The sequence below is a fragment of the Paroedura picta genome, chromosome 4, assembly GCF_049243985.1.
Source record: "Paroedura picta isolate Pp20150507F chromosome 4, Ppicta_v3.0, whole genome shotgun sequence".
Lineage (NCBI taxonomy): Eukaryota > Metazoa > Chordata > Lepidosauria > Squamata > Gekkonidae > Paroedura > Paroedura picta.
The window spans coordinates 144,126,985-144,153,806 of NC_135372.1; the positions used below are offsets into that span (position 1 = coordinate 144,126,985).

General features: G+C 50.4%; 2 protein-coding genes across 2 annotated transcripts in view; both read left to right on the plus strand.

Annotated features, from left to right (window-relative positions):
* Window positions 1-14: 14 nt before the first annotated feature.
* On the plus strand, window positions 15-12,026 carry POFUT1 (protein O-fucosyltransferase 1). The gene is made up of 7 exons (XM_077336077.1): window positions 15-284; window positions 1,605-1,726; window positions 1,965-2,147; window positions 2,467-2,579; window positions 4,269-4,461; window positions 4,903-5,145; window positions 6,469-12,026. Exons 1-7 carry the CDS (start codon window positions 158-160, stop codon window positions 6,655-6,657), a joined length of 1,170 nt encoding a protein of 389 aa, XP_077192192.1. The 5' UTR covers window positions 15-157; the 3' UTR covers window positions 6,658-12,026.
* Window positions 12,027-15,652: 3,626 nt separating this feature from the next.
* KIF3B (kinesin family member 3B) overlaps window positions 15,653-26,822 on the plus strand; it is a 29,382-nt gene continuing 18,212 nt past the window's right edge. The window contains exon 1 of the mRNA XM_077336065.1: window positions 15,653-15,806. The gene's annotated coding sequence lies outside the window, so the exon portion shown is untranslated. The remainder of the gene's footprint in view (window positions 15,807-26,822) is intronic.

Consider the following 26,822-nt stretch of genomic DNA (forward strand, 5'->3'; position numbering starts at 1 on the left):
GCCTCCATGGCGCCACATCCGGTCTGCGCCGGAAGTCGCCTCGACCTACCCGCCGCCGCGCGCCGGCCCCGCCTGGGCGCCCGAGCGCGAGGCACGCCGGGAGGACGGCCGGTTGTCAGGGAAACGGGGCCTAGCCGGCCGCTTCCCTCGCGCGAGCATGGCGGGCCCGAGCGGCCAGGCCTCCTCCCGGCTGCGCCTCCTGCCTCTGCTCGCCCTGCTGCGGCTGAGCGGCGCCGACGGCGGCTGGGACCCGGCGGGGTATCTGCTGTATTGCCCCTGCATGGGTGAGGCGCGTTGCCAACTCCGGGCCGGGAAATTCCTGGAGTTTGGGGGGAGGGGGCCGAGGGTAGTACCTCCCTCCCCCAAAGCACTGGTTTCCCGTAGGGCTTCTCTAGTCTGGAGGACTCCAGGCCCCACCTGGAGGGTGGTAACGACCTTGGGCCCGTGCCCCACCTGGCATCGCTGGCCCCAAGGAGCATTGCTGAGGAATAATGTCCGTTCATTGATTGATTGATTTGGTTTGATTTTAGGTGCGTTAGGGTCTAGGGTGGTGTACAAAGTTGTGAATTAAAATACACCAAGTACAATAAAAAATTGGATTAAAAGGTGATTTAAGGTAACAAGCGTTTTAAAATTCAAGACCGAAATTACCAGCAACAGTTTCTTTCCAGAATGTATTTTTATAATTATCCCCCCCCCAAAAAAAAAAACCCAGGCTGGTCTGCATGTTTACAGGAAGATAGTAAATACTTTTACTCTGATGTTTCTTGATTTGCAGGTAATTTCTTGCAGAGGTAGCGTGGGGCAGGGGCTAAGAGTGGCGAACAGGGAAAGCTGGATTCTGCCCCACACTCCTCTTCCCCATGCATCCAGCTGGGTGACCTTGTGCCAAACACAGTTCTCTCAGAGCTGTTCTCACAGAGCAGTTTTCATAGATTTGAGTTGGCTTCTGCAGATGCCGTTAGCAATTTCTCACTTTGCTTTTCCCTGCTCGGGAAACAAACAAAATACAGGAGATCCTAGAGGGGGGCTTGAATCTCCTCCCCCTGTCTGACCAGTAATAGTCCCAAAACAGAAAGCCAGGAGAACATTGAGAAAACAGTGTTCTCAGTCGCCATGTTGTGATCATGAAATTGAGAACTTTTATATGAATAATAAGAAAGAAACAGTCATTTTGTCACAGGTTTATAAACAGCAACTCACCACAGGCAAATGAGACTGGCAACTAGATTTCAAATTGTGGTTTACAGCCCTCTCTCCCAAATCCCAGTCTTTTTTCTGCTGACTTTACAAATAAGGCATTATTAGCTTCCAGTTCATTCTCATTTGACTGCCTGCTGAAATGTCCTTCCGTTTGACATTTGTGTTGTGGAAGGCATGGGCCTCGCACAGAGGTTGTTTGAGACCTTGATTCTTCTTTCAGAAGCTTCTGAAGGACTGAAATATTTTTAGAATCTAGTGGCTGTACCTCATTCATTGCCTTTGTGTAGGATTCAGCCTAGTGAAGGAAGATGCACGCCAAAACCTAAATGCTTCCCCTCTTTTAAATGTATCCTTAGGACTCCAATCTCATGACTGTGACACTGTACTTTTTTCATTTCAAGGGAGATTTGGGAACCAGGCAGACCACTTTCTGGGCACCTTGGCCTTTGCCAAGATGATAAATCGGACCCTCGCTGTGCCCCCCTGGATTGAATACCGGCATCACAAGCCTCCGTACACAAATGTGAGTAGCTTTATTGATATGTGATTGTGCTTTGGCTCTCTCCGTTATCTATCTTCCGTAGCATCGTCCTACTGCCCGACTGAGAGCACTGCAAACTTCCGTTCCCACCTGTCGTTCTGAAGTCAGAAGATTGCCAATCTATCCTTGAGGCTGGCTTCTGGATTGCCTGTGGTTAAATTATCGGTTTGGGTTATCTGTCTGGAGGCGTGACTTAAACTTGGTTTGCTTTTCACTGTAGCTGCATGTCCCGTATCAAGAATATTTCAAGCTAGCCCCTCTCCTGGAATATCACCGGGTTATCGCCTTGGAAGAGTTCATGGAGAAGCTGGCTCCTGTCCACTGGCCTCCTGGCAAAAGGGTGGCATTCTGCTTTGAAGCAGCGGCCCAGAGAAGCGCTGATAAAAGGTCGTGCCCCATGAAGGTAGGCGCCCTACTTCTATCCTGTGGGGCTGTGGAAAACTTGTTGCTCTGAAACCTCCACTATGGCCGCTGCTACCACTCCTTGGTATGCTTCGCTCTAGATAACGCGCTCTGTGGGTGGTTCTTTCTCAGCTCGTCTCTTTCTCTCCAACTTCACTACCCCCGCCTTCTTTCTTAGAGTGTGGGTTTGTCGTTTTCTTAGGGGACAGCGGGATGCGTCAGGAAGGAGCTTGCGGTTTCCCACAGCAGTCTCAGAATCACTTGCTCCTCTGGGCCGCCTCGCCCTGCAGTGAATGAGCCAGCTGCCTTTGCTTTTGCAGGACGGAAATCCCTTTGGGCCCTTTTGGGATCAGTTTGATGTGGATTTCGATAGGTCGGAGCTGTTTGGAGGCATCTCCTTCGGTGCCTCTTACAAGGACCGCTGGATCCAAAGGTAGCAAGTGCCTCCTGGATGGCGGGGGGGTGGGGGGTGAGGATGGGGAGGGGATGACAACTCCTCTGTGTCCCTTTCTTCATAAAATGAACATGCTCAAGTATTTACGTTTTCTGCTGAAAGTGAGAGGGCGCTAAGTGGGTTTATGTAGTTACTCCTTTGCACTACTGATAACATTTAAATAAGCACTGCATTACCGAAACATTAGTACAGGTGTCTTAATGATAAAAGGGTACCACTCCTTGTTAAATTTTAGCTTTTAACTGGCTTCCCCCCCCCTCAGAATCTCCTTTTATGGTAACATCTTGGAAGCAAAGTACCCCAAAACAAAACAATTTAGAATTTTCACCCACCATTTAAAATAGCCCCACCATGGGGCTGGAGGCATAGCTCAGAATTGGGCAGGCTGCCCCCAGTTCAGTTCCTGACTTCCCGGTTAAGACAGAAGAAGAAGAAGAGTTGGTTCTTATATGCCGCTTTTCCCTACCTGAAGGAAGCTCAAAGTGGCTTACATTCGCCTTCCCTTTCCTCTCCCCGCAACAGACACCCTGTGGGGTGGGTGAGGCTGAGAGAACGCTGATATCACTGCCCGGTCAGAACAGTTTTATCAGTGCCGTGGCGAGCCCAAGGTCACCCAGCTGGCTGCATGTGGGGGAGCGCAGAATCTAACCTGGCATGCCAGATTAGAAGTCCGCAATCCTAACCACTACACCAAACTGGCTCTCTCAAACTGTGGGGAGGAGGGCCTGTAATTATGTAATAATAATGGACCCCATCCTTCCTGGGTGGCTCATGGGCTAGCTCTGGGGCAGCAGCCAAGATACCTGTGGGGGTACAGATCTTTGTGATCAAGGTCGGGGGTTAGGCTAGCAGTTGAGATCTCTTTTAGCTGCTCTGGGAACATTCCCTTTACCTCTGTCTTAAGGTGACTGCTTACTTGCCCACCAGAGAAAAGCCCAAAGCCTTAAAGACCAGGAGTAGCCACATTGTGGCTCTCCAGATGTCCATCGACTACAATTCCCATGAGCCTCAGCCAGCACGTGCACTTTCTGTAGAGCAAAGGTCCTCAACATGGCACCCATGGATGTCACGGTGCCCTCCAGGATTTTTCTTGGCACCGGCCAAGTGTTTTCAGACAGTGTACTGGGCCAGGCAGAGCTTTTGCCCACAAGTGCTTCTGATTGGCTATGCAGGCTCTTAAAAATGTTGCTTTGGCAGCAGCTGCCACTGCAGTGCTTCACTGTGTAGCTGAAGGTCAGCTGTGGGTAGGCATTTTGTGGCTGGGTCCACCCTCTGTGGCCAGCAGCCATTTTGTGGCTGGGTCCACTACTTTGTTCCAGAATTCCAAAGGTGCCCACAGGGTCAATTGTGTCTGGATCAAGAGTGTTTTCCCCTAGGAATGTTCTGCAGGCAAAGGATCAAAATCCATTATCTTTTGTAATTCATTTGTAACACATACCATGCAGGAATTCATACAACTCTCATGGCCCAACTTTTGTTACCATGGTTTGTAACTGGTCCCTGCTTTTGGCAGTGCATGGGCGTCTGCTTGGCTCGCTTAATTCCTGGGGTAGAGAAAAGTTCGGCTTTTCTGCTTGGCTCAGGCATTCAGATGGGACCTCCGAGTCTTCCCTCTCATTTGCAGAAACAGCTGAAAAAATGGCCTTCCTTCCTTTTTCATCCTGCTAGGTTTCCACCCTCTGAATTTCCTGTTGTGGCCCTCCCGGGTGCGCCAGCCCAGTTTCCAGTTCTGGAGGAGTACCGGCCTCTACATCGGTTTATGGTGTGGTCCGATGACCTGGTGGACAAGGGAGAGTACTACATTAATTCCTTCCTGGTCAGACCCTACGTGGGAATCCATCTCCGACTGGGCTCAGACTGGGTAAAGCCCTTGTTGAGAACTGATGTGCTTCTTTGGGGCCAGGGATCACCAGCCAGTTGGCGGTGGCAGAGCATAGAGCTCTTTTGGTGGTATAGGCAGAGAGACGGACTGTTAGGTTCACTGGGTCCAGACAGCCTATGGCCTTGAAGGTAAGAACAAAACCTTAAACCTGATCCAGAATTCAACTGGGAGCCAGCTGAGTTGTTGAAGTACAGGCCGGATGTGGGCTCTCCACATCCTGGCCATGGCATTCTGAACCAGTTGCAGTTTCCGGGTCAAGGATAAGGGCAGGCCCGCATCGAGCAAGTTGCAGAAGTCTAATCTAGAGGTGACCGTCACATGGATCGCTGTGGCTAGGTGTTTTCGGGGCCAGAGGGGGTTCAAGCGTGATCATATATCACATTCTCTCTCCTTCTTGTCTTTTATTTACTCCTCCGTTAGAAAAATGCATGCAACATGTTGACGGACGGCACAGCTGGGTCTCACCTAATGGCTTCGCCTCAGTGTGTGGGCTATGACCGCAGCACCGCAGCACCTCTCGCCATGGACATGTGTCTGCCCGACCTGAAGGAAATCCAGCGTGCTCTCAAGCTCTGGGTGGAGGCGGTCAAAGCAAATGCCGTGTTCATTGCCAGCGATTCTGAACCCTACTCCAGTGAGATCCAGCAGCTCTTCAATGGAAAGGTAATATGTTTTCCAGGTAAGCCAAGTGGTTTCCATGGGGGCAGCCCCACTAGGCCAGGGGTGGTCAGACTGTGGCTCTCCAGATGTCCATGGACTATTTTTATTTTTTTTTATTTACCTTGGGATTTATATTCCGCCACTCCCCAACAGCTCATGGCAGGTCACAATATAGATAATATAATATAATATAATCCCCAGTAAAGCCCATCATTACAACCCAGTATAGCCAAATCATAACCCAACAGCGGCAATAAAAACCTCTTTCTCCACCCTCTACCCAGCCCCAAATTATTAATGCCTCAGGGATATAGGGGCAGGTCAGATGTTAAAAGATCGGCCTGGGAGAAGGGGCCTCAAGATTTTCCAGGCCCCCGCCTCAACCGAAGATCCGGTAGAAGAGCTCCATTTTACAGGCCCTGCGGAACTGCAAAATCTTAGTCAGGACCTGCAGCTCTCCTGGGAGCTCATTCCACCAGGTCAGGGCCAGGGCTGGTTGAAGCCAGGTGCACTTCTCTTGGGGTGGGGAATTCCAGCAAATTTGCCCCCGCACAGCACAATGCAAGCGGTTTCTCAGGTATGTGGGACCCAGGCCACATATAGCCTTAACGGTTAATACCAAAACCTTGAACCTGATCCGGGCTGCAACTAGCAACCAATGCAGCTGCCACAGCACTGACTGAATATGGGCCCTCAAGATGTATCTGTGAGGAAACTAGCAGCTGCATTTTGCACCAGCTACAGTTTCCGGATCAGGGACAGAGGCAGAGGGAGGCTTGCAAATATCCAGGGAAGGGGGAGTTCCATAGCTTTGACACCATGATTGAGAAGATGCTCTAGGAGCACCACAAGTGGAACCTCTGGCCAAGTGGTTATACAGCATCTGCTTGTCATGCAGGACGTCCCAGATTCAGTCCCTGGCATCTCCAGTTTAAAAGGGTCAAGTCTTGGGTGACGTGAAAGGTCTTGCAGGGTGATCTTGAAATGTAAATGAGGAATGAAAAACAAGACAGAAAAATACCCGGTAGGCACTAAATACTTGTCGCTACTTGGGTGATAGACCCCTGTGATTCAGGAAAAGGGCAGCTTCCCTGTCACTTTTGCTTGTGTGTGTTCTCCATTGGTTTGGGGGTTCCACAAAGTTGCAAAGACAGGCTAAATTGATTGACCCTCTAGCTCAGAAGCCTTTCCAGGGCGTTCTGAGCTCCCAAACGATCTGTGGATGGGGAAGCACATTGGAACCAGGTCAGATGGAAACCGGCAATGGCGGAGTCCCCTGGTGGCCCCATGTGAATCCATGTGCCCGTCTCCCTTTCTCTTCCCCAGGTCAAGGTGGTGTACTTGCAGCCTGAAGTGGCCCAGATCGACTTGTACATCCTCGGCCAGTCTGACCATTTCATCGGCAATTGCGTGTCCTCCTTCACCGCCTTTGTGAAACGGGAGCGCGACGTGCATGGGAGACCGTCCTCCTTTTTTGGCATGGACCACCCCCCCAAGCTGCGAGACGAGTTGTAGCCTGCCGGGGTCAAACCGCTTCCTCTCTTCGCTCCTCCCGTGGTGCACAACCGAGATCGACACCAGGCTTTGTGGAAAGCAACTTCTCGGCACATCTGGACAAGTTGGACAGTGAATCACTGCTCAAGGCCGGCAGCTGAAACCAGGAGGAGGAGGAGGAGGAGGAGGAGTCTCCTCTTGCTGCTGGAGGGAAATCACCCAATCTGCTCAGCTTTCCAGTTGAGCCCCCTCCTTTATTCTGTGCTGCTTTGCTCCTCCTTCTGGGACTGGTTTCCCCTTTTGGTGTTTTCTTACCAAACAGCATTTCCACCAAACAGCTTGGTCCTGTGACAAGGCCTATTGTCGAGGTCAGATTCATTCCAAAGTCTACAGCTTGACCGACCAAAAATACCTCCTATGTCTCCGCTTGCCAAGCTGGAAAGAATGGATTGTTGTCTCCGTATCCTTCACTGACCGTGAGAAACCTTGGAGGGCGAAATCATTCAGAGTCTTCAGAAATGTCCAGCAGAAAAGGAGTGTTAGTCCTGGTCACACACGGACCTGCTGGAGCCACAATGGGGTCTGCTGTGCCCAGGGAACAGGATGGCAGAAGGCTGAATGCATTGAGGGGGAGTAGTATTTTTTGGATGTTTCAGATGATGAGCGCTCTTTTTAAAGGCGCTTTGTCGTATTTTGCATCAGCTGCGGTCCGAACACTCTATGCAGTAAAAGAAAAATGGAGGTTAAAATTGCAGCTCAGAAACTTTAGAAAAGGCCAAGAATCCAGAAACATCTTAGGTAGGGCATGAGTTTGGACTCCCAAAATTTCCTCCGTTGTCACAAGTGTTGATCTTTAAGGTGCTACTGGACTCTTGCTCTTTTCTACAGCTGACGACAGACTAATACAGTGACCCATCCTGATCTTTCTTCGCAAAAGAGCAGAGACCCACAGGTTGGCTCACCCAGCCCCAAATGTGGTTAGTCTTTCAGGTGCTCCTGGACTCTTGCTCTTCTCTACTCCTTCAGGCAGACTACTCCTTCATGGCTCCCCATCTTGATCTAAGCCCCAAAGCATCATTTAAAAATGTCACAATGCTTGCATTGCGTCCACAGGCTCTGCTTTGCTGATGGTGGAGATTTCCACTGGTGGAAGACTCTGCGACTAGCAGGATGGAACTTTTGCCTCCACTCTCCCAGTGGCGCACTTTTGTCGGAGTGCAGCTGATTCCAGGGAATCCGTTGCTGCTATTCTCTGCTGTCTGTTCTGTGGGAGCCCCCCAGGAAACGCAGCCTCACTTCTGCCTAAAACTTGGCTCCTTGAAGGAATTAAAGAAATGGGGCTAAAAGACCAAGCTCCTTTTTTGTATTTCTTGATTGGGAGGAGAAAAAGAGTGCCTTAAAAGACTATCAAGCATTGTGGCAGAGGAGAAGCTCTTGGGAGTTACTGCTCACTTCTTCAGATACCTTACACATCACGGTGCTATGCTTAAGAGTAGCAGCCTCTAATCTGGAGAGCTGGGTTTCTACTCATAGGGCTAGCTGAATACCCTTGAATTAGTCACAGTGCTCACAGCTGTTCTCTCAGAGCAGTTCTGTGAGAGCTCTCTGAGCTGCACCTACCTCACAGGGTGTCTGTGGTGGGGAGAGGAGGGGACAGGTGTTTGTAAGCCACTTTGGGTAGTGAAAAGTGGGGCATTAAAAAACAGCTCTTCTATTTTGTCCCTTTGGTATCATGCCAAGTCTTCTGCATTTGTCGAGATAGGTGCCTGTTTTTACCTGTGCAAGTTTCTTCACGAGGTTGATGCCTTTCCATTCTGAACGGCTCATTGTGGCAACTTCCGTGGTGACAGATCAGGATGGTTCACCACCTTTGTCTGTAGCTGTAGAAAAGAGCCAGAGTCCAGGAGGACCTTCAAGACTTAACAAAATTTGTGGCAGGGGAGGAGCTTTTGTGAGTCTCTGGTCACTTCCTCATTGCCTGGACTAGGCTTCCTTCCTCAGTTTGTTAAAATGGCTTCCCGGGTTATTGTGATAGACTTGCTGACTGCAAGATGGTCTCTTCTTTTTACTTCCCCCCCCCCCCATCAGAAACAATTGGTAATAACCTGCACAGCCGCAGATGTTCTAACCCTGCCGATGTGGCTTGGTGATTCACACCTTAGATTAGGATGGAGGAAACCCAGGTTCAAATCCTCACTCCTGCCATGGAAGCTTTCTGAGTAACCTCAGGCCACTTGTGTGCTCTCAGCCTGACCTACCTCACAGGGTAGTTGTGGGGATAAAGCAGAGGAGAGGAGAACATTGTCAACCACTTTGGGTGCCTATTGGGGGGGGGGAGATAGGCAGATTGTAAATAAATAAAGAAAAAGAAGAGTAGGTTTTTATACCACAATATTCACTACCCAAAGGAGTCGAAAGTGGTTTACAATTGCCTTCCCTTCTCTACCCCCACATCAAACACCCTGTGAGGTAGGTGGGGCTGAGAGAGCTCTGACAGAACTGCTATGTAACAGCAACACTATCAGGACTGTGGCTAGCTTGACGTCACCCAGCTGGCTGCATGTGGAGGAGCGGGGAATCAAACCCAGCTTCCCAGGTGACAAGCCGCTTGCTCTCAAAATGAATAGTTTATCTTGACTGCCGAACGTTCGCACAAAGTATTCCTCCTTGTTTAAAAGCCTCCGTGGAAAAGGCTGCCGATGACTAACTCGCTGCAGAGATGGGTGCTTTTTTAAGTCCGTTTGTCTTACTGGACTTGAAGAAAGCCAGTGTGGCTTAGCGGAGAGAGTATTGGCTGAAGGTTGGAGACACCCAGGTTAAAATCCCTACTCAGTCATGGGATCTTCTTAGGTGTCTTTGGAACGGTTGTCTTGTCTCCTAACCTACCTCGCAGGGTTATTGTGAGGATAAAGCGGAGGGGATCAGAGAACCAGGATCACCTAATCCGACCCCTTGCAGAATGCAGGAAATGGCCACAAGAGCCAAGCAAGGGGAATTTTTATCTATTTTTATCTCTAGAACAGTGAGATAAAAAATATCAGGGTAGTTTCAGGCTGTCGCTGATTTCCTCGGGCTTGAGGAGCCAGCCTCGAAATCTTGGTGCTAGACTCACTCTTCAGCCTCCATGGTTTTGCCTTGTAACGACAGTGTTTGTAAATTCCTCGTGCCGCGGGACCTCGTGGCATGCTCTGCAAGTTGACTCTGTGAAATGGGAAACTCCACTTGCAAACAGTCACTGGCTGCAGCAGCATTGTTCAGCCTGGGTGAAAGATCTGAAGCTCAGAAGAGGACCTTTGCATTCAGGACTTGCTTAGCTACGAGGGGACATGGGGGCCATAACCTGTGCTTCACATGTCTAGGGATGGTGCTGCCAAAACAGGCTTCCCCCTTCAGGTAGCTGCAGGCACAACACAGTTTGAATTCCGCCACCCATCCGGGTTGCTTCTGTGGGATTCTGCACGGTGCGCCAAATGCTTCTGCTCGTTCCGACTTTGGCCGTCTGGTTCCCACAGTAAAAAGCTTGTGGCTGCAGACGGGAGCAGTGGTTCCCAGCCACACGTTCAAATTTGACATGAAGACCCGCTAAAAAAGGAAAGACAAAAGGAACACGCACAGAGCTGCCGTCTACTAAATCAGACCATTGGCCCAATCAAGGCCAGTTATTGTCTGCTCACAGTTATTGTCTGCTCTGCTCACTGGGTTTCAGGTTTAGCCGCTGCCTGGTCCTTTTAGCTGCAGATGCCGGGGATTGAACCTGGGACCTTCTGTGTGCCAAGCAGAGGCTCTGCCACTGAGCCATGGCTCCTCCCTGAATCAATAAAACTGCAAAGCTCGGGACCCATTTTCACAGACCCAGTTTACAGATTAGGAAATGGAGAACTAAATGACAATGGTGTGTGGAAACAGCAGCCAGCAATATCCTTCATGCCTGGCTTACATGTTACACTTCATAGAATCAGAGCTGGAAGGGACCTCCAGGGTCGTCTGGTCCAACCCCCTGCACTATGCAGGGACTCACAACTACCTGCCCACCCAGAGTGACCCCAATTCCATGTCCCAGTGATCCCCCCCCTTCCAAATCCAGAAGGCAGCCTTGTAAGGCAGCCTGATCTAACAGTTCTGGAGCTCTTTGTGCAACATGTAGAGAAGAAGAGAGGGCCGTCCGCTACCTTTTCTGCTAACCTTCTCTTCTCTTTAATAGCCAGTTGACCCTATCTGACTCCCCCCCCCCCAAAAAAAAAAGCCTGGTATGTTTTCTGATGACTCTCCTGTTTGCTCTGCCTAGTAGAGCATCCGAATGCTCAGCCGTGAAGAACCTTCCACCTTCTGTCCTATTCAGGGTAAAGTCGCATCTCTAGATGCCTTCCCCAGAAATTTTGAGTGCCTGAAGAAGCTAACTTCCCTTAAAGAAAAAACATTAACTTTGAGCAGTTCTTTACTGTGCTTCCAACTGTCTTGAGCGGCTGATCAGAGTCATTTTGTGCCCGGATTGCTGCCCTTCTTGTGCTAGGAAGAAGAGATGATCTCAGATTAAAATGTTCCACCTTTCTGGCTTCTTTTCAGTTTCCTGTCCTGTCAAAGACTCCGGTGAGGAAGGCTCTGGTATCTGAGAGGATCGTTTAGTTCCCAACCTGAGTTCTTCTAAGGATCAACCTGATTTGGCAGGTGGGAAGAGAAGCCCAGTGTCTGTAAACACTTCACAGAGCTCCTGGTATGCTCATCCTACGTTGTTTGCGGTGGTACATCCATGTTTCATATATCGGGTCTGCTGAAATTGTGGGTCATGTTTCCATGAGCGTTTGTGCAACTTCCCTTTAGGTGTCTGATTCAGGGTGAAGGTCTGTCAGCAGCTACTATCTGCAACCCACTGAAAACCCAGTGTTAGGAGGCAATATCAGGGAAGGCCTTGGCCTCTATCCCTTCTTGCTGGCTCTCCAGAGGAACTAGTTGGCCACTGTGAGGCAGGATGCTGGACTAGATGGGCCCTCCCTGGTCTGACCCAGCAGGGTTCTTCTGAGGGTCTTAGGAAGGCCTCAGCCTCCCTGCCCTGTTGTTGGCCCTCCAGAGGAACTGGTTGGCCACTGTGTGAGATGGGATGCTGGACTAGATGGACTACTGGTCTGATCTAGCAGGGCTCTCCTGATGTCCTTAGGAAGGCCTCGGCCTCTGTGCCCTGTTATTGGTCCTCCAGAGGAACTGGTTGGCCCCTGTGTGAGAAGGGAGGCTGGACTAGATAGACCACTGGGTTAATCCAGCAAGACTCTTCTGATGTTTTTAGAATGATAGGGGCAGTCTGTTTGATAAAAGCCATATTTTAACTTTTTAAAAACTATACAGTGAATAACTTGTATTTTTCACAATAAAACCATTAGTTCTTGCCTTGAATCTTTTCCATGCCTGGAAGTGTTTCTCCTTGGGTTGACTTGCAGCAGGTGAGCCATGCGTGATGACAATTTCCTGCTCTTAAGAACAAGCATGAAGGTGGGCTTCTCACAATCCTGTTATAAGCTGTTCTGGTTCAGTATGTCTGACCCTTGGGGTGATGCCCTCCAGTGCTTTCATGGCAGACTCAATACAGGGTGGCCTTGCCAGTGCCTTCCCTAGTACTGGGTATAGCATAGTGCTATAGCCCCCGTTTGCATGCTGAAGGTCTCGGGTTCCATCTGCTATTTCCAGCCACAGGATCATGGAGAGTTGCCGCTGGGCCACGAAATGTAAGGGTGGGGAAGCCATGTGATTCTGTGGAGACCTAACCAAGCAAACTTTTGATTTCACCAGCATTCTTCACTGGGGTGGCTTCCCCCTAAAAGAAAAAAAAATTCCAAGAATCGGAATGTCACCTAAGATGTATGTGAAAACATCAAACGGGTAGATGGAAGTTCCTGCATTGTGCAGGGGGTTGGACTAGATGACCTTCCAACTCTGATTCTGTGATTCTATCCGGGCATGGAATTGGGGTCACAGCGGCTGGGCGGGTAGTTGCGAATTCCCCACCTTCTGCAGGGGGTTGGACTAGATGACCCTGGTGGTCCCTGCCCACTCTATAATTCTTTGATTAAAACTCCATAGTTTTTCAACAATATTTTATTGCATTAAGCTCTCAGTTAATTAAAGTCATGTTGGAGAAGAATTATTACAGATACGCTGGCATGCTTCTTCTGTGCTTTTCTGCTCTGTGCTCTCCCCTCCTGTTTTTCCTTCAGCTAAAGCGTCCCCTTTTTCCTTAGGGGCCACTGAGGAATCCTCCCCTCAGCATTCTAATTGGGTGCTGTGAGGTCCCTTTAATCCAGGGGTAGTCAAACTGCGGCCCTCCAGATGTCCATGGACTACAATTTGCTGGCATTTGCTGGCAGGGGCTCATGGGAATTGTAGTCCATGGACATCTGGAGGGCTGCAGTTTGACTACCCCTGTTTTAATCAAGTGGAAACAGAATCTGCAAAAGGCAGTGGGCAGCTGGCCTAGCTCTGCTACCGGAGGCCTTCAGCCCTCAGATTCAATTTGCTCGCTGTCTTCCAAAGGGTCCCATAAAATCCATTCATCACAATAAAAATGTTTCACCCCTCTTGGGCTTTTATCCTTCCATCGATTTCTCCCCTTTTCTCAGCCAGGTCTTAAATTTCTCCCACAATCATGCCACCGAAATGAAGCCGTGAGGCGGGATCTAAATTCCTAGAAGGCTTTTGCTGACTTTGTAAGGATGGGGATCACGTGGATGCAGGCGGTGTCTCTCTTAAGTGACCACGTAGCAGGCCCACGGGAGTGAGAATGTGCAGAATCCAGCAGGCTGGCCTCCCAGAGAAGAGCATTGGTCAGAGGTAAACCCCATGAGCTATGCATTTATAAAACAAGAATGGTGATGACACAGGATTGCAGAGAAGGTGCATCAAGATGCAAAAGCTTTTAGAATAATGAATACCCTGTGCATCTATTTAACTGGGTATATATATATATATTTATAATCTCATAAGTAAAAGTAATGTACATGGGACTGCACGAAAGTATCCGAGGAAGTGGGCGTGGACATGGAAACATATATCTTGAACAAAGCTTTTGTTGGTTGTAAAAGTCCCTCTGGACTCAAGCTTTGTTCTATTATTATAATTCAAAGGTGGGGTGCTTCTACTCGTGTTGTTACTATTATTCGGACAGGTAACCTTATTACTATTGTTTATTATTTCATTTTTATTTAATTGCTTTGTTTCCATCCCAGCTTTCTATACAAAGGGTGGACCCGAAGCAGCTCATATTGTTCTCTCCTCCATTTCAAAAGTCCGATTATTGTTCAAAATAAGATCAGAGTCCAGCAGGGGCACCTTTAAGACCAACAAAGATTTATTCAAGGCGTGAGCTTTCGAGTGCAAGCACTCTTCCTCAGACTAAGAACTGGCCATCATGACAGTAGGAATATAGAAGCAAAAGTTTCATGAGTAAACTGTGTGGCAGCATCCAAACATAGCCACATCAACATAAGAATATTGATTCACATGAGGCTGCCTTATATGGAATCAGGGCCTTGGTCCATCCAGGTCACTCTTGTCTGCTCAACGTCCCAGGCAGAGAGAAGTTGTCCCCATCACCTCTTGCCTGGTCCTTTGAACCAGAGATGCTGGGGATTGAACCCGGGACCTTTGGCTCGCCATTCTGAGGCTCTGTGTCACCAAGCTATCTTTGTCCCATCCCTCCCAAAAGGTCTAAAAGGGCACTCTTCCACCAGGCTTATGGGAGAAGCTGGGGCAGTTCAGAAGCATGCGTATGAGTGTCTCCCTTCTCTTCTGTAACCCCCCCCCCGGATATTCCACCAATGCAACGCTGTGAAAGTTGTTGCAGTGGCAGTTGGCAGAGCCCCGTATAATTTTCTTATTAAGTTTTTATTGTGTTGTGTTTTTCATGTTTACAGTCCTGAACTGTCCCGAGCCCAGTTGTGGTAAATAAAGAAACAAACAGTCATTTTTATTCAAATGCGGGATGTTTTTATGCCAGGCATTGCTGTTACTCAAACGTGGAGCATTAGGATTATTTCTTTTTATTCAAAAAAAAGCAAGTCCTTACTATTATCGTTCCAAATTGGTTTAAACCAGGTTGGGGGTCCCTTCTCACTCTATGATTCTAAGTAGGCCACTATTATTCTCCCCCCCCCCCGCCCATTAATCCTTATTATTCAAAAGACATATATTTGGCACCACGCCAAGTGGGATTTCGCCATTTCATTTTTCAAAAGTGGGACCTGTGGTTGCCAGCTCCAGGTTGGGAAATGCTTGGTAGTTTCATGGGTGGAGCCTGAGGAGGAAACTCCACAGGGATGTGAGGCCATAGAGTCCACCTTATGAAACTGCTGTGCCCACCCTCCAGGGAAGCTGATCTAGGCAGAAGTCTGGGAGATCTCCAGCTGCCACCAGGAGGATGGCAACAGCCTTGGCACGTGGCCACAAGTTGGAATTAGAATTCCAGGAGATCTCCACCCACCACCTGGAGGTTGGCAACAGCCCTGGGGCAGAATTCTGAAGAGATCTCCATCTGCCACCTGGAGGTTGGCAACAGCCTTGGGACAGAATTCCGGCCGATCTCCATCTGCCACCTGGAGGTTGGCAACAGCCTTGCGACAGAATTCCGGGAGATCTCCATCTGCCACCTGGAGGTTGGCAACAGCCCTGGGACAGAATTCCGGGAGATCTCTATCCGTCACCTGGAGGTTGGCAACAGCCTTGGGACAGAATTCCGGGAGATCTCCATCTGCCACCTGGAGGTTGGCAACAGCCCTGGGACAGAATTCTGGGTGATCTCCATCCACCATCGGGAGGTTGGCAACGGCGCTGGGACGTGCCCACGGCTTGGAGTTAGAATTCCGGGAGATCGCCCTCCGCCCCCTGGAGGTTGGCAACACGGTGAGAGGCGCGAGCCACGAAGCCCCGCCCACCAGCGCGCCCGCCCGCCCGCTATTCCCCGGATGTTGCCGCCTGTGCCTGGCTTGGGGCGGGGCGCGTGGGAAGCCGGGCCGGTTGCTAAGACAAGGCCGTTGCTAAGGAAGTGATGGCGTGGGGGCGGGCGGCTGCGTCGCCAAGGAAGTGAGCGGCGGCAACGGCGGCTGGGCCTCCCTCCCTCCCTCCCTCCCCTCCCGTATCCGGCGCTGCGGCTGCAGGCGCGGGAGGGGGGCTCCATGGTGACGGCGCAGGTGAGTCCCCCTCCCTCCCTCCCTCCCCCCCCCCGGGCGTGCAAGGCGCCTCCCCACGCGCGCGTGTGCAAGGGGGTGTGCACGGGGCGGGGGGCACGTGAGGATGCTTCGGCAGGCCGAGTCGAGACCCGTGTCAGTCGGAAGCGAGGCCAGGAGTTGGGGAGGGCGGGCGGGCCACACCCTTGGACGCCCCAGGTGGCCTCCTCTGCAGGGAGGGGAGGAGGAAGGGGACTGGCCTCCCTCGCAGGGCTGCGCCGTGCCAGCTCTCCATCTGCCACGAAGAAGAGGTTGGGAGCACCCACTGGCTTGGGGGTAGGGTTGCCACCTCCAGGTGAGGCATTCCTGGAGATTTGGGGGTGGGGAGGGGAGGGTCCTCAGTGGGGTGTAATGCCCTGGAATCTGCCCTGCAGAGGTTGGCAACACTAATTGGATGGACTGAAAAAAGAGCTGGAAATCCTAGAAACCATAGAGCAGGGGTGGTCAAACTGCGACCCTCCAGATGTCCATGGACTACAATTCCCATGAGCCTCATGGGAATTGTAGTCCATGGACTTCTGGAGGGCCGCAGTTTGACTATCCCTGCCATAGAGTCAAGACTGGTGATGTGGGTTGTAAGTCCCCATGCCCAGATGGAAGGGTAGGGTGGCCAGATCCAGGTTGCAAACACTTGGGAGATTTGGGGAGGAAGCCTGGGGAGGACAGGGACCTCAGAGGGATGCAACACCACCAAGCCGTTTTCTCCTGAGGAACTGACCTCTGAAGTCTGGACATAAGCTGCAATTCCAGAGGATCCCCAGGCCCCACCTGGAGGCTGGCATCCCCACCTGAGGAGAAAGGAAATGCTCTGAATAGGCATTTGCCTTGTGGGATTCAAAGCCACAAGGATGGCCATTGGCCTAGTTGTGTTTAAAGGAGTTGGCACCCTTTGGGTTTCCCCCTCCAGATTAGCCATGGTGGCCCAAGCAGGCCTGTGGTTCAGAGGCAAAATGGCCCTGCTGGCGGTGCTGCTGAGCAGTCAACAAGGGGAGGGTTGTTGTGGGACTTCCTGTGTGGCGTCTGACAGGCCGCTCTTGAAAATGGTCCCCTAGTCTGGTAGAGCAGGGCTGCTCTTAGGGCATGATCTTCTTTCGGATGTGCTTCGATCTTTCATATAAAGACAGCTCATATTTGGTGTTCACAGCACTTTGTCTCCTACATGTTCATGTTGTAATCAAAATGCAAAAGTGGAGCCCTGTGTGTGTGTGATTTGTACCCACCCCCCATCCTATTTATTTACTTTATGTGTTTCCCACCTTTTTCGCCAATGGGAACCCAACGTGCCTCACTGCATTCTCCTTTTCCTGTCCTCTTTACCCTCATAACAACCCTGTGAGGTAGGTCAGACAATGTCACCTAGGAAGCTTCCATTTCATAGTGTGGATTTGGACTGAGGTTTCCCAGATCCTAGCCCCGTACTTCAACCACTATACTGCACTGAGCTAAAAAGGCTGGTTTGTTTTTGCTGTCAAGTTGCAGCCAATTAATGGCAAACCCAAAGGGTTTTCAGAGCTTGGTTTGCCATTGCCTGCCTCTGCATGATGACCCTGGTATCTGGTGGTCTACCATCCAAATACTGTATCATAGAATCCTAGAGTGGGAAGGGGCCACACAGGCCATCTAGTCCCACCCCCTGCTCAGTGCAGGATCAGCCTCCAGCATCCAGGAGAAGGATCTGTCCAGCTGCTGCTTGAAGACGGCCAGTGAGCGGGAGCTCCCCACCTCCTTAGGCCGCCCATCCCACTGCTGAACTAGACTCCTAGAATCCTAGAGTGGGAAGGGGCCATGCAGGCCATCTAGTCCCACCCCCTGCTCAGTGCAGGATCAGCCTCCAGCATCCAGGAGAAGGATATGTCCAGCCGCTGCTTGAAGACGGCCAGTGAGGGGGAGCTCCCCACCTCCTTAGGCCGCCCATCCCACTGCTGAACTAGACTCCTAGAATCCTAGAGTGGGAAGGGGCCATGAAGGCCATCTAGTCCCACCCTCTGCTCAGTGCAGGATCAGCCTCAAGCATCCAGGAGAAGGACCTGTCCAGCTGCGGCTTGAAGACAGCCAGTGAGGGGAAGCACACTGTCACTGAACTGTCACTGCTGAACTAGATCCATATAACCTTAGAGTGAGAAGGGGCCACAGAGGCCATCCAGTCCCACCCGCTCAAGGCAGGATCAGCCTCAAGCATCCAGGAGAAATCTCTGTCTAGCTCACCACCTCCTTAGGCAGCCCATCCTTCTGCAGAACTTCTCTGATTGTGAAAATTTCCCCCCTGATATCTAGCCAATATCATTCTACACATAACCCTGATCAACCCTGATTCGCTTTTTGGATCTGAGGAGATGGGGCTACCCAGATCAGGGCTCGTCCCTCTGCATCCTCTGTATCTTTTGTTCAAGAAGACGTGCATCAGGTTGGCGCATGGAAAGGATCAGAGAGACCCTGCCCTAGCCTCTCAGACATAGGATTGTGCGTCCAAGAGGAAACCTCCTTGCCATATAGGTGGATGTCCGTCTCTGTGGCTTTGTGACTTTTGTGGCTCCTGCGCACAAGAGTTGACATGCGTTGTTGAGTGTGCTTGCCCTCCTCTTTGGATAACCGCTGGGGAAGGAGCCCTAAAACCTGGTCCTTTGGGACTGCAACAGAAAGAGAGGCGATTGCACCCTATATTTGAGCAGAGGAAGGAATCTGATTCTCTGGCTGGGAAATAAAGTTTGTTGCCAGTTTCCAGTTCTGTGTTTGTGTTCCAAGAAGAGCCTGCATCCCCCCCCCCTTACTCCATGTTTGTTCCTTGACTGTGCAATGAAGCATCCGGTGATGCACGCTTGCCTTTATCATCCGCTATAATCTTTTGCAGAACATGTAATCCTGGAGATAAAATGAATGACTGGTTTTATCTGATGCGCCACTAGCTCTTGTCTTTGCAAGTCTGTGTCACAGATGGGTCCTTGGCGTGCTGTTTCAGGCAGCGAGCAGCACAAAAGAGGCTGAGAAGACGCCTTTCGGAGAGGGCCAGGGGTGGGGCAGCATTGGGCTAATGTAGGAATTGGCATGATTTCAAATGCCTTTATCACCAGCCTCGCCCTGCAGGACAGACTTGAGAATTAGCTGCTTTTGCATCTTGCCTGATGAAGAGCTCTTTCTTTTTTTTAATTATTTGGCTAGGCAGCTGACGTTGGAGCCTTGATGAAGGGTGCCATTGTATTCATTGGTTGATTGTCGATTCTGCAGGGATAAAAATGTTAAAACTCCAATAATCGTAAAACTGACATGAGGTTTTGTCCAGCTGGCTATGGCTTGGAATAAAGGCGAGGTGGCTGGGAATGTTGGAATGTGAGATTCTCTGGTGAGCAATCAGTGCTTAATGTTTCCGAGGGTAGCTCTGTTGGTCTGAAGGAGAACCGCTGGATTTGAATCCAGGAGCACCTCCACGACCTCAGATCTGGCGGCTGGTCTTGCAGTTCCGTGCAGGTGGTGGGTTCTCCATCCTTGGAGGTTTTTAAGCAGAGGCTGGAGAGCCATCTGATGGAGAGGCTGATTCTGGGAAGGCTCAAGGGGGTGGCAGGTGACAGTGGAGGAACGATTGGGATGTGAGTGTCCTGCATAGTGCAGGGGGTTGGACTAGATGACCCAGGAGAGCCAGTCCCAGTGTCATGGAGCAAGGTGACCTATAACTCTGATAATAACTCTAGCTGAAGGTTTGGTTAACAGGATACCTGCCCAGGCAATCAGAAGCCCTGCTTGGCAGATAAATTAATTATATTTATATCCTGCACTCCCCGAAGGCTCAGGGCGATTCACATCAAACAGGAACAGTACAAATAACTCAGTTTATATTAATATAGTAATAAAAATAACAACAGTATGAACAATAAAACATTGGGGAGAACAATAAGTCAGCGCTTACTGATGGCCCAGTGGGTGGGTGAGTCTGCAGTGATGGTTGTACGAGGGAGGCTGAGGGGGACCGATTGGAAGTGGTGGTTCGGAACGACCTGAACCAAATAATTGGCGGAGGCGCTTCCTTCTGCAGGCCCTGTGGAACTGTTTGAGTTCCGTCAGGGCCCTGATCTCCTCTAGGAGCTCATTCCACCTGGTTGGGGGCCAGGATGGAGAAGGCTCTGCCCCTGGTTGAGGTCAAGTGGGCTTCCTTGGGGCCAGGGACCACCAAGAAGTTGGAAGTAGTGGAGCATAAGGCTCTTTGTGGGGGGATGTAGTTAGAGATGCGATCCCTCAGGTACACTGGGCCCAGACCGTGCCCCTCCCACTTTCTAAAAGCACCTGGTGGGCCCTAGGAAAGGTGCCAGTATGTCCTGAGGCACCTGTGGGCATCACACTGGCATAAGCTTCTGAGACACAAAGCTCAAGACTTCAGTTAGTGGCAATGCAGAGGCACACAGCGTTGGATGAGCCAAGCTTCATTTGATTCTGCTCAGGACAGATGGGCCCTGCCTCATGTTTCATTCCTTTTGGAAAGGGAATTGTGACACGAGTAGCATTTATCTAAGGCTTATCTGTCCGAGTCCTCATGGAGAAAAATGGGATAAAAGAACTTAACTTGTGCTCTGCAAGTTCTAACACACTGGTGATCCCTGGCCCACATGAAGTGTGCCTGGTCTTGACCTTTTCAGCCCTGGCCCCTGCCTGGTGGAATGAGCTCCTGGAAGAGCTGAGGGCCCTGATGGAGCTACCTAGGTTCCGCAGGGCCTGCCAGATGGAGCTTTTCCACCAGGCGTTTGGTTGAGGCCAGGGCAAAGGGAACCCTTGGGCCCTTCCTCTGTGCACCAATCCTGAGTGGGGCTTTTTTGAGGTTTCTGGGAGATGGAATTTTTTAAAGATGGTTTTAGACCAGGGGTAGTCAAACTGCGGCCCTCCAGATGTCCATGGACTACAATTCCCAGGAGCCCCCTGCCAGCAAATGCTGGCAGGGGGCTCCTGGGAATTGTAGTCCATGGACATCTGGAGGGCCGCAGTTTGACTACCCCTGTTTTAGACTGTTGTATTTTTAATGTATTGATGCTGTTGACTGCCACAAGATAGCTGGTCCAGGAGAAAGGGGCTGGCTGGTCCCCCTTTTATGTTACCAAGATGGAAATCTGGCGAGAAAAAAAGAAAGGAACAGATTTCCTGCTTGTTGGGTGAAATCACAGAAGTAGTCAAGTGATGCTAATGAAAGAATGTAATTCCATGTGAAAATACCTGGAAGTTTTGAGTAGATTTGTGCTTTCCAGGGTCTGCTCAGCCTTGCTCGGGAGGATGGGGGTTCTTTATTTCGGCCCTCTAGAAATGAAACCGAAGACAGTCCTGGAAGATATGCATTGCGTTGGCTCCAGAAGCGCAGCCTGATCAAATTAATTGGTCTCCTCCGTTCCGAACGTCTGAAATTCTCCGGTGATGGAGCTGCCACATTAACTTAATTTCAACCCTTATTTCAGGCATGACTTCATCCTGTACTCCAGGAAAACACGGCTTGAATTGCTTCCCGTATCCTGCGCTGGAGCCAATTGCAAATGCCATCTGAATCTTGGAGAGTCATGGATGAGAGTCAATTTGGGATCAGGCCAGGCTGCTTTGACTTTCATGAGGGGCTAGAGCCGTTGCTGGACGGAGCCGCAACATAAAGGGTTGCATAAAGGAGGGGGGCGGGAGGGGGGGGCATATTCAGCTGCATCCCTTCAGCTGCAGATGATTTACATATTTAAGTACTTGCATTTGCTGTGCTGTCACACATGTAAGCTGGACCCTACTTCACAGAAATGTTCTCTTTTGTGTCAAAAGGCTCAAGGGGGCAGCCGTGTGGGTCTGAAGTAGCACAACAGAATTTGAGTCCAATCAGGCCCTTTAAGACCAACCAAGACCGATTCAAGGCGTGAGCTTTCGTGTGCAGGCCCCCTTCCTCAGACCATTGGAGTAAAATGCAAAGTCAGAATGCCTTCTGAGTGAATGAGTGAATGTTCCAAACTCAGGTCAGGACTTCTGCTTTAGGACGTTCTGCTGCAGTTGTTGTCTGCCGTTGACACCTTTTGATGTTTCTGCTTCCCACCGGCATCTTTCCTCACAGCTTCCTTTGGCAGGCATCATAATGGAGGCCAAGTGGCTAATTTGGGGACCAATCCCATCATGCAGCTCCCTTTTGGTCTCTAGCGATGTGTGTGCTAGACTAGAGGCTTTGGGAAGGCATGTAGCCGGAGATGGCAGTCCTCCCCTACCCCCATCCAACGTCCTTTTCAGTTGCCTGCTTATTTTTGTAATTTAAGAACAAGGACACAAGAAGAACCCTGCTGGATCAGACCAATAGTGTATCTAGTCCAGCATCCTGTCTCATAGTAGCCGGACAGTTCCTCTGGAGGACCGACAAAAGGGCAGAGAGGCCGAGGCCTTCTTTAGAACATCAGAAGAGCCTCACTCACTAGACAACCAGTTTCTCTGGAGGGGCAAGAACAGGGCATGAAGGTCAAGGACTTTATAAAAAGAGCCCTGCAGGATCAGAGCAGTGTAAGGCCATCCAGTCCAGCATCTTCTCTCTCACAGTGGCCTTCTCTGGAGGGCCAACAGCAAGGCAGAGAGGCTTCCTAAGAACATCAGGAGAGCCCTGGTGGATCAGGCCAGTGGTCCATCTGCTCCAGTATCCTGCCTCACTCGGAGGTCAACCAGTTCCTCTGGCGGGCCAACAATGGGGCACAGAGGCTGCGGCCTTCCTAAGAACCTGGGTCCAAACCAGATGGATCAAACCAGTGAGGATCCATCTAGTCCAGCCTCAGGATCAAACCAGTGAGGATCCATCTAGTCCAGCCTCAGAATCTGACCAGTGAGGGTCCATCTAGTCTACACAGTGGTAGCTCCTCTGGACAGCCATGCTCTCTGTTGGGCAACCCAAAGTAATTATCCCATTATCTTGTTCTCAGATTCTCTAAAGCAGATTTAGACATCCCATTCTTGCATAGGCTGTCTTGGTTTGGACCCAGGAAGCTGCCTTCTACTGATTCAGACCCTCGGTCCATCAAAGTCAATTTTGCCTACTTGGATTAGCAGCGGCTCTCCGGGATCTTGGATGCCTTAGGATGCTTTGGGCTGATCCTGTGTTGAGCAGGGGGTTAGACTAGATGGCCTGTATGGCCCCTTCCAACTCTATGATTCTATGATCTTAGGTGGAGGCCTTTCGCATCACCCACAACCCTATGAAGAAAGGTTGAGGGACTTGGGAATGTTCAGCCTGGAGAAGAGGAGGTTGAGAGGGGACATGATAGCCATCTTTAAGTATTTGAAAGGTTGTCACTTGGAGGAGGGCAGGATGTTGTTTCCGTTGACTGCAGAGGAGAGGACACGCAGTAATGGGTTTAAACTTCAAGTACAACGATATAGGCTAGATATCAGAAAAAAGTTTTTCAGTCAGAGTAGTTCAGCAGTGGAATGGGCTGCCTAAGGAGGTGGTGAGCTCCCCCTCACTGGAAGTCTTCAAGCAAAGGTTGGATGCACACTTTTCTTGGATGCTTTAGGATGCTTTGGGCTGATCCTGCGTTGAGCAGGGGGTTGGATTAGATGGCCTGTATGGCCCCTTCCAACTCTATGATTCTGTGATTCTAAACCAGTCTTTTTGACTGGAGAGGCCAGGACCTTCTGCCTGCCGAGCAGATGCTCTACCACTGAGCCACAATCTTTCCCAGCCCCATATCCAAAAACCGTTTTGCCAGAGAGGCTGAGCTGCTGCTTGCAAAACCTGTTGTTGTCGTTGTGGTGCAAGGCTGGGCTTGCAACTCACCCATCATCCAGTTGAATCTATGCCTCAACGTGCCAACAATGTCCTTCTCCTTTCAGCACTGGACAAACAGGTCTGTCTCTGCATGAGAAAATCAATGAACATTGCTGGGACATAAGAGGAAGAGGAAGAAGCTGGTTCTTATATGCCTCTTTTCTCTACCCGATGGAATCTCAAAATGGCTTACATTTGCCTTCCCTTTCCTCTCCCCACAACAGACACCCTGTGAGGGAGGGGAGGCTCAGAGAGCCCTGAGATTACTGCTCGGTCAGAACAGGTTTATCAGTGCCGTGGTGAGCCCAGCTGGTTGCATGTGGGGGAGTGTGGAGTCAAACCCGGCTCACCAGATTAGAAGCCTGCACTCCTAAGCACTACACCAAACCACAACATCAAGAAACCAGTAGGAGAACATTTGAATCTTAAAATATTATTACTGACACGAAAGTCACTATCCTATCCCCACCTCCAAATACCCACAATAACTTCAAAGGCAAAAATGCTGAATTCAAATTCTTCAAGTAATTAACCACTATGTCCTCCTGGCTTAAACAGAAACCTAGGTTTCCTTATTTGCTGCAATCTCTAACAACTCTAACAGATCCACCTGACAGAAACTTGGGTTGGCCACTCTTTGTGTGTTTAGCCCAGATGATACTTTGCACTTTGCGCGTTTGTCACTCGTTATTGGTAGTTGCTAATTCTGTTTATGGCACACTGAGAGATCACACTTTGAAGTTTCCTGTGGGTGTCATAGAGCCTCTCTATCCCTCCTTTTCCCACTTAGTGATTCTGTGCTTGAAAGACCCTCTGCTCTAACCTCTCTCTCTCTCCTTGAAAGGTGCCAAATAAGGATTCTCAGTTTGATCCCCAGAGGTGTCTGTGACTCACAAAATCTTGCATTGAAATAAATGTTAATTAGTCTTCAAGGTGCTGCTGGGCTTCTGTTGCATTAGGCTGCAGCTCCCCCAGCCCTCTGACTTCAGCTGCCCTGCCAAAAATGTGTATTGAAAGGATCTACACATGGTGTTTGGGGGGCAACCATGGGAGGGCTTCTGCCCCCTCACTGGCAGTCTTCAAGCAAAGGCTGGATACACACTTTTCTTGGATGCTTTAGGATTCTTAGGGCTGATCCTGCGTTGAACAGGGGGTTGGACTAGATGGCCTCTATGGCCCCTTCCAACTTCTGACTTATGGTGACCCTATGAGTGAATGACCTCCCAAATGTCCCCTCATTAACCACCTTGCTTTGGCCTTGCAAACTGAGGGCACATGGTTCCCTTGGTGGAGTCAATCCATCTCATCTTAGCTCTTCTTTCTTTCCTGCTGCCTTCCACTTTCCCCTGGTGTTATTCTCTTTTCCAGTGACTCTCGTCTTCTCAGAGTCTGACCTTTGTTATTGTCTGTTTGACAGCAAGGCTGAGATGCTTGGAGAAATTTGCGCACGTTAAATGTTTCTCTGTGTGTGTCTTAGTTGAGGGAGGTTGGGTGGATCCTGCTTTCATCATTAATGACTCATACGTGCGCACTCTTCAAATTATGTGCTACCTCTAAGGATAGAGAACTGATATGATCCTAGAAGATACCACCCACAGTGACAGGAAGCTGCGGTCGCCTCCGGCATCCTTGTCTCTTTTGCTTCGTGTACTCCTGAATTTATTCCCCAAACTCTCCAAAGTGACAATGGAGGAGCGGTAGGGTTGTGGGTGTCCTGTGTAGTGCAGGGGGTTGGACTAGGTGACCCAGGAGGTCCCTTCCAACTCTAGGATTCTAGGATTCTCTGATTCTAAAGAAGCATTAGCTAATACATTTGGGGCGTGGCATGCCTGACAAGAGCTCCATGTGCTGGAACACTAAAGATTCAGGCATAAGGATACAAGCTGGGGCATGTTGTGCTAGATTCAGGGTAGTCAAACTGCGGCCCTCCAGATGTCCATGGACTACAATTCCCATGAGCCCCTGCCAGCGTTCGCTGGCAGGGGCTCATGGGAATTGCAGTCCATGGACATCTGGAGGGCCGCAGTTTGACTACCCCAAGGTGAGACAGGTGGGCAGGATTCAGTGTCCTGCTGGAATTGTAGGCAGCCCTCCCAGACATGGAGTGTTTTGGGGTTTCCTTGGCGAGAACAGTAGAAGGGGATGGTTGCTTCTTTTTGTCTGGAGCAGGGACTGCCTTACCTGCACCTTCCAAGTGCAGAGAAACAAGCCCAAGATCCTTGTTTTCACCAGAGGCTGGATTCATTTGGCAGAGGTAGAACAGCCTTGGGTCTGTCACAGTCCTCTTAGCTGCTCTGACCAGCAGTGACATCAGGGTAGCCTCCCTCACCCTCCCTCACAGGGTGTCTGTTGTGGGGAGAGGAAGGGAAGGCGGTCGGAAGCCACTTTGAGATTCCTTTGGGCAGTGAGAAGTGGGGCATGAAAACCAACTCTTCTTGTGTTCCTTGACTCTTCCCCACCTCCACGAGAGCTCTCCATAGGCATGCATTGCTAAGGGAAGGGCAGTCTGTTCTTTCTCAGTGGTACATCCCTTCATGTAGACTTCCACACAGAATAAAGCTGCTCACGTGGCCTGATTGTGTCCTAAAACGGGGTCGCAAATAAATTTTTAAGAGGGGCTGCGGGGACTGCTTTCCCAGCATTGCTTCACTCCCGGTCTTGCGAGTCAGCTGAGGACATTGCTGCGGTTGAGCAGGACGGAGCCGGGCTCCCCTTCAGGCAGTAGCGGCCTTTGTCTGTTGGCTTGTCCTCTTCTGGCGAGGCTCTGGACCCGCAGGTCCCAGGTGAAGAAATACAGGTGTGAACTAGGAAGACCCCCAGGGAACATTGATTGGACAGGAGGTGGTGGCTTCTCCGTCTTTGGAGATTTTTAAGCAGAGGCTGGAGAGCCATCTGACAGAGAGGCTGATTCTGTGGAGGCTCAAGGGGGTTGGCAGGTGACAGTGGATGAGCGAGAGGGTTGTGAGTGTCCTGCATAGTGCAGGGGTTGGACTAGATGACCCAGGAGGTCCCTTCTAGGATTCTAGGAGTAGTGGAACAATTACTGGTTCAGGTAGCACCCAGTGACTCCCAGAGCTCTAACCCTAGGGATGGACTGTGGCTCAGAGGCACACTTCTTGGCATGCAGAAAGTCCCAAGTTCAATCCCCAACATCTCCAGTTGAAAAGAACGAGGAGGGAAGGGTCCCCGGTTCAATCCCCAGCACCTCCAGTTTAAAAGGAACTGGAGGCAGGAGCTGT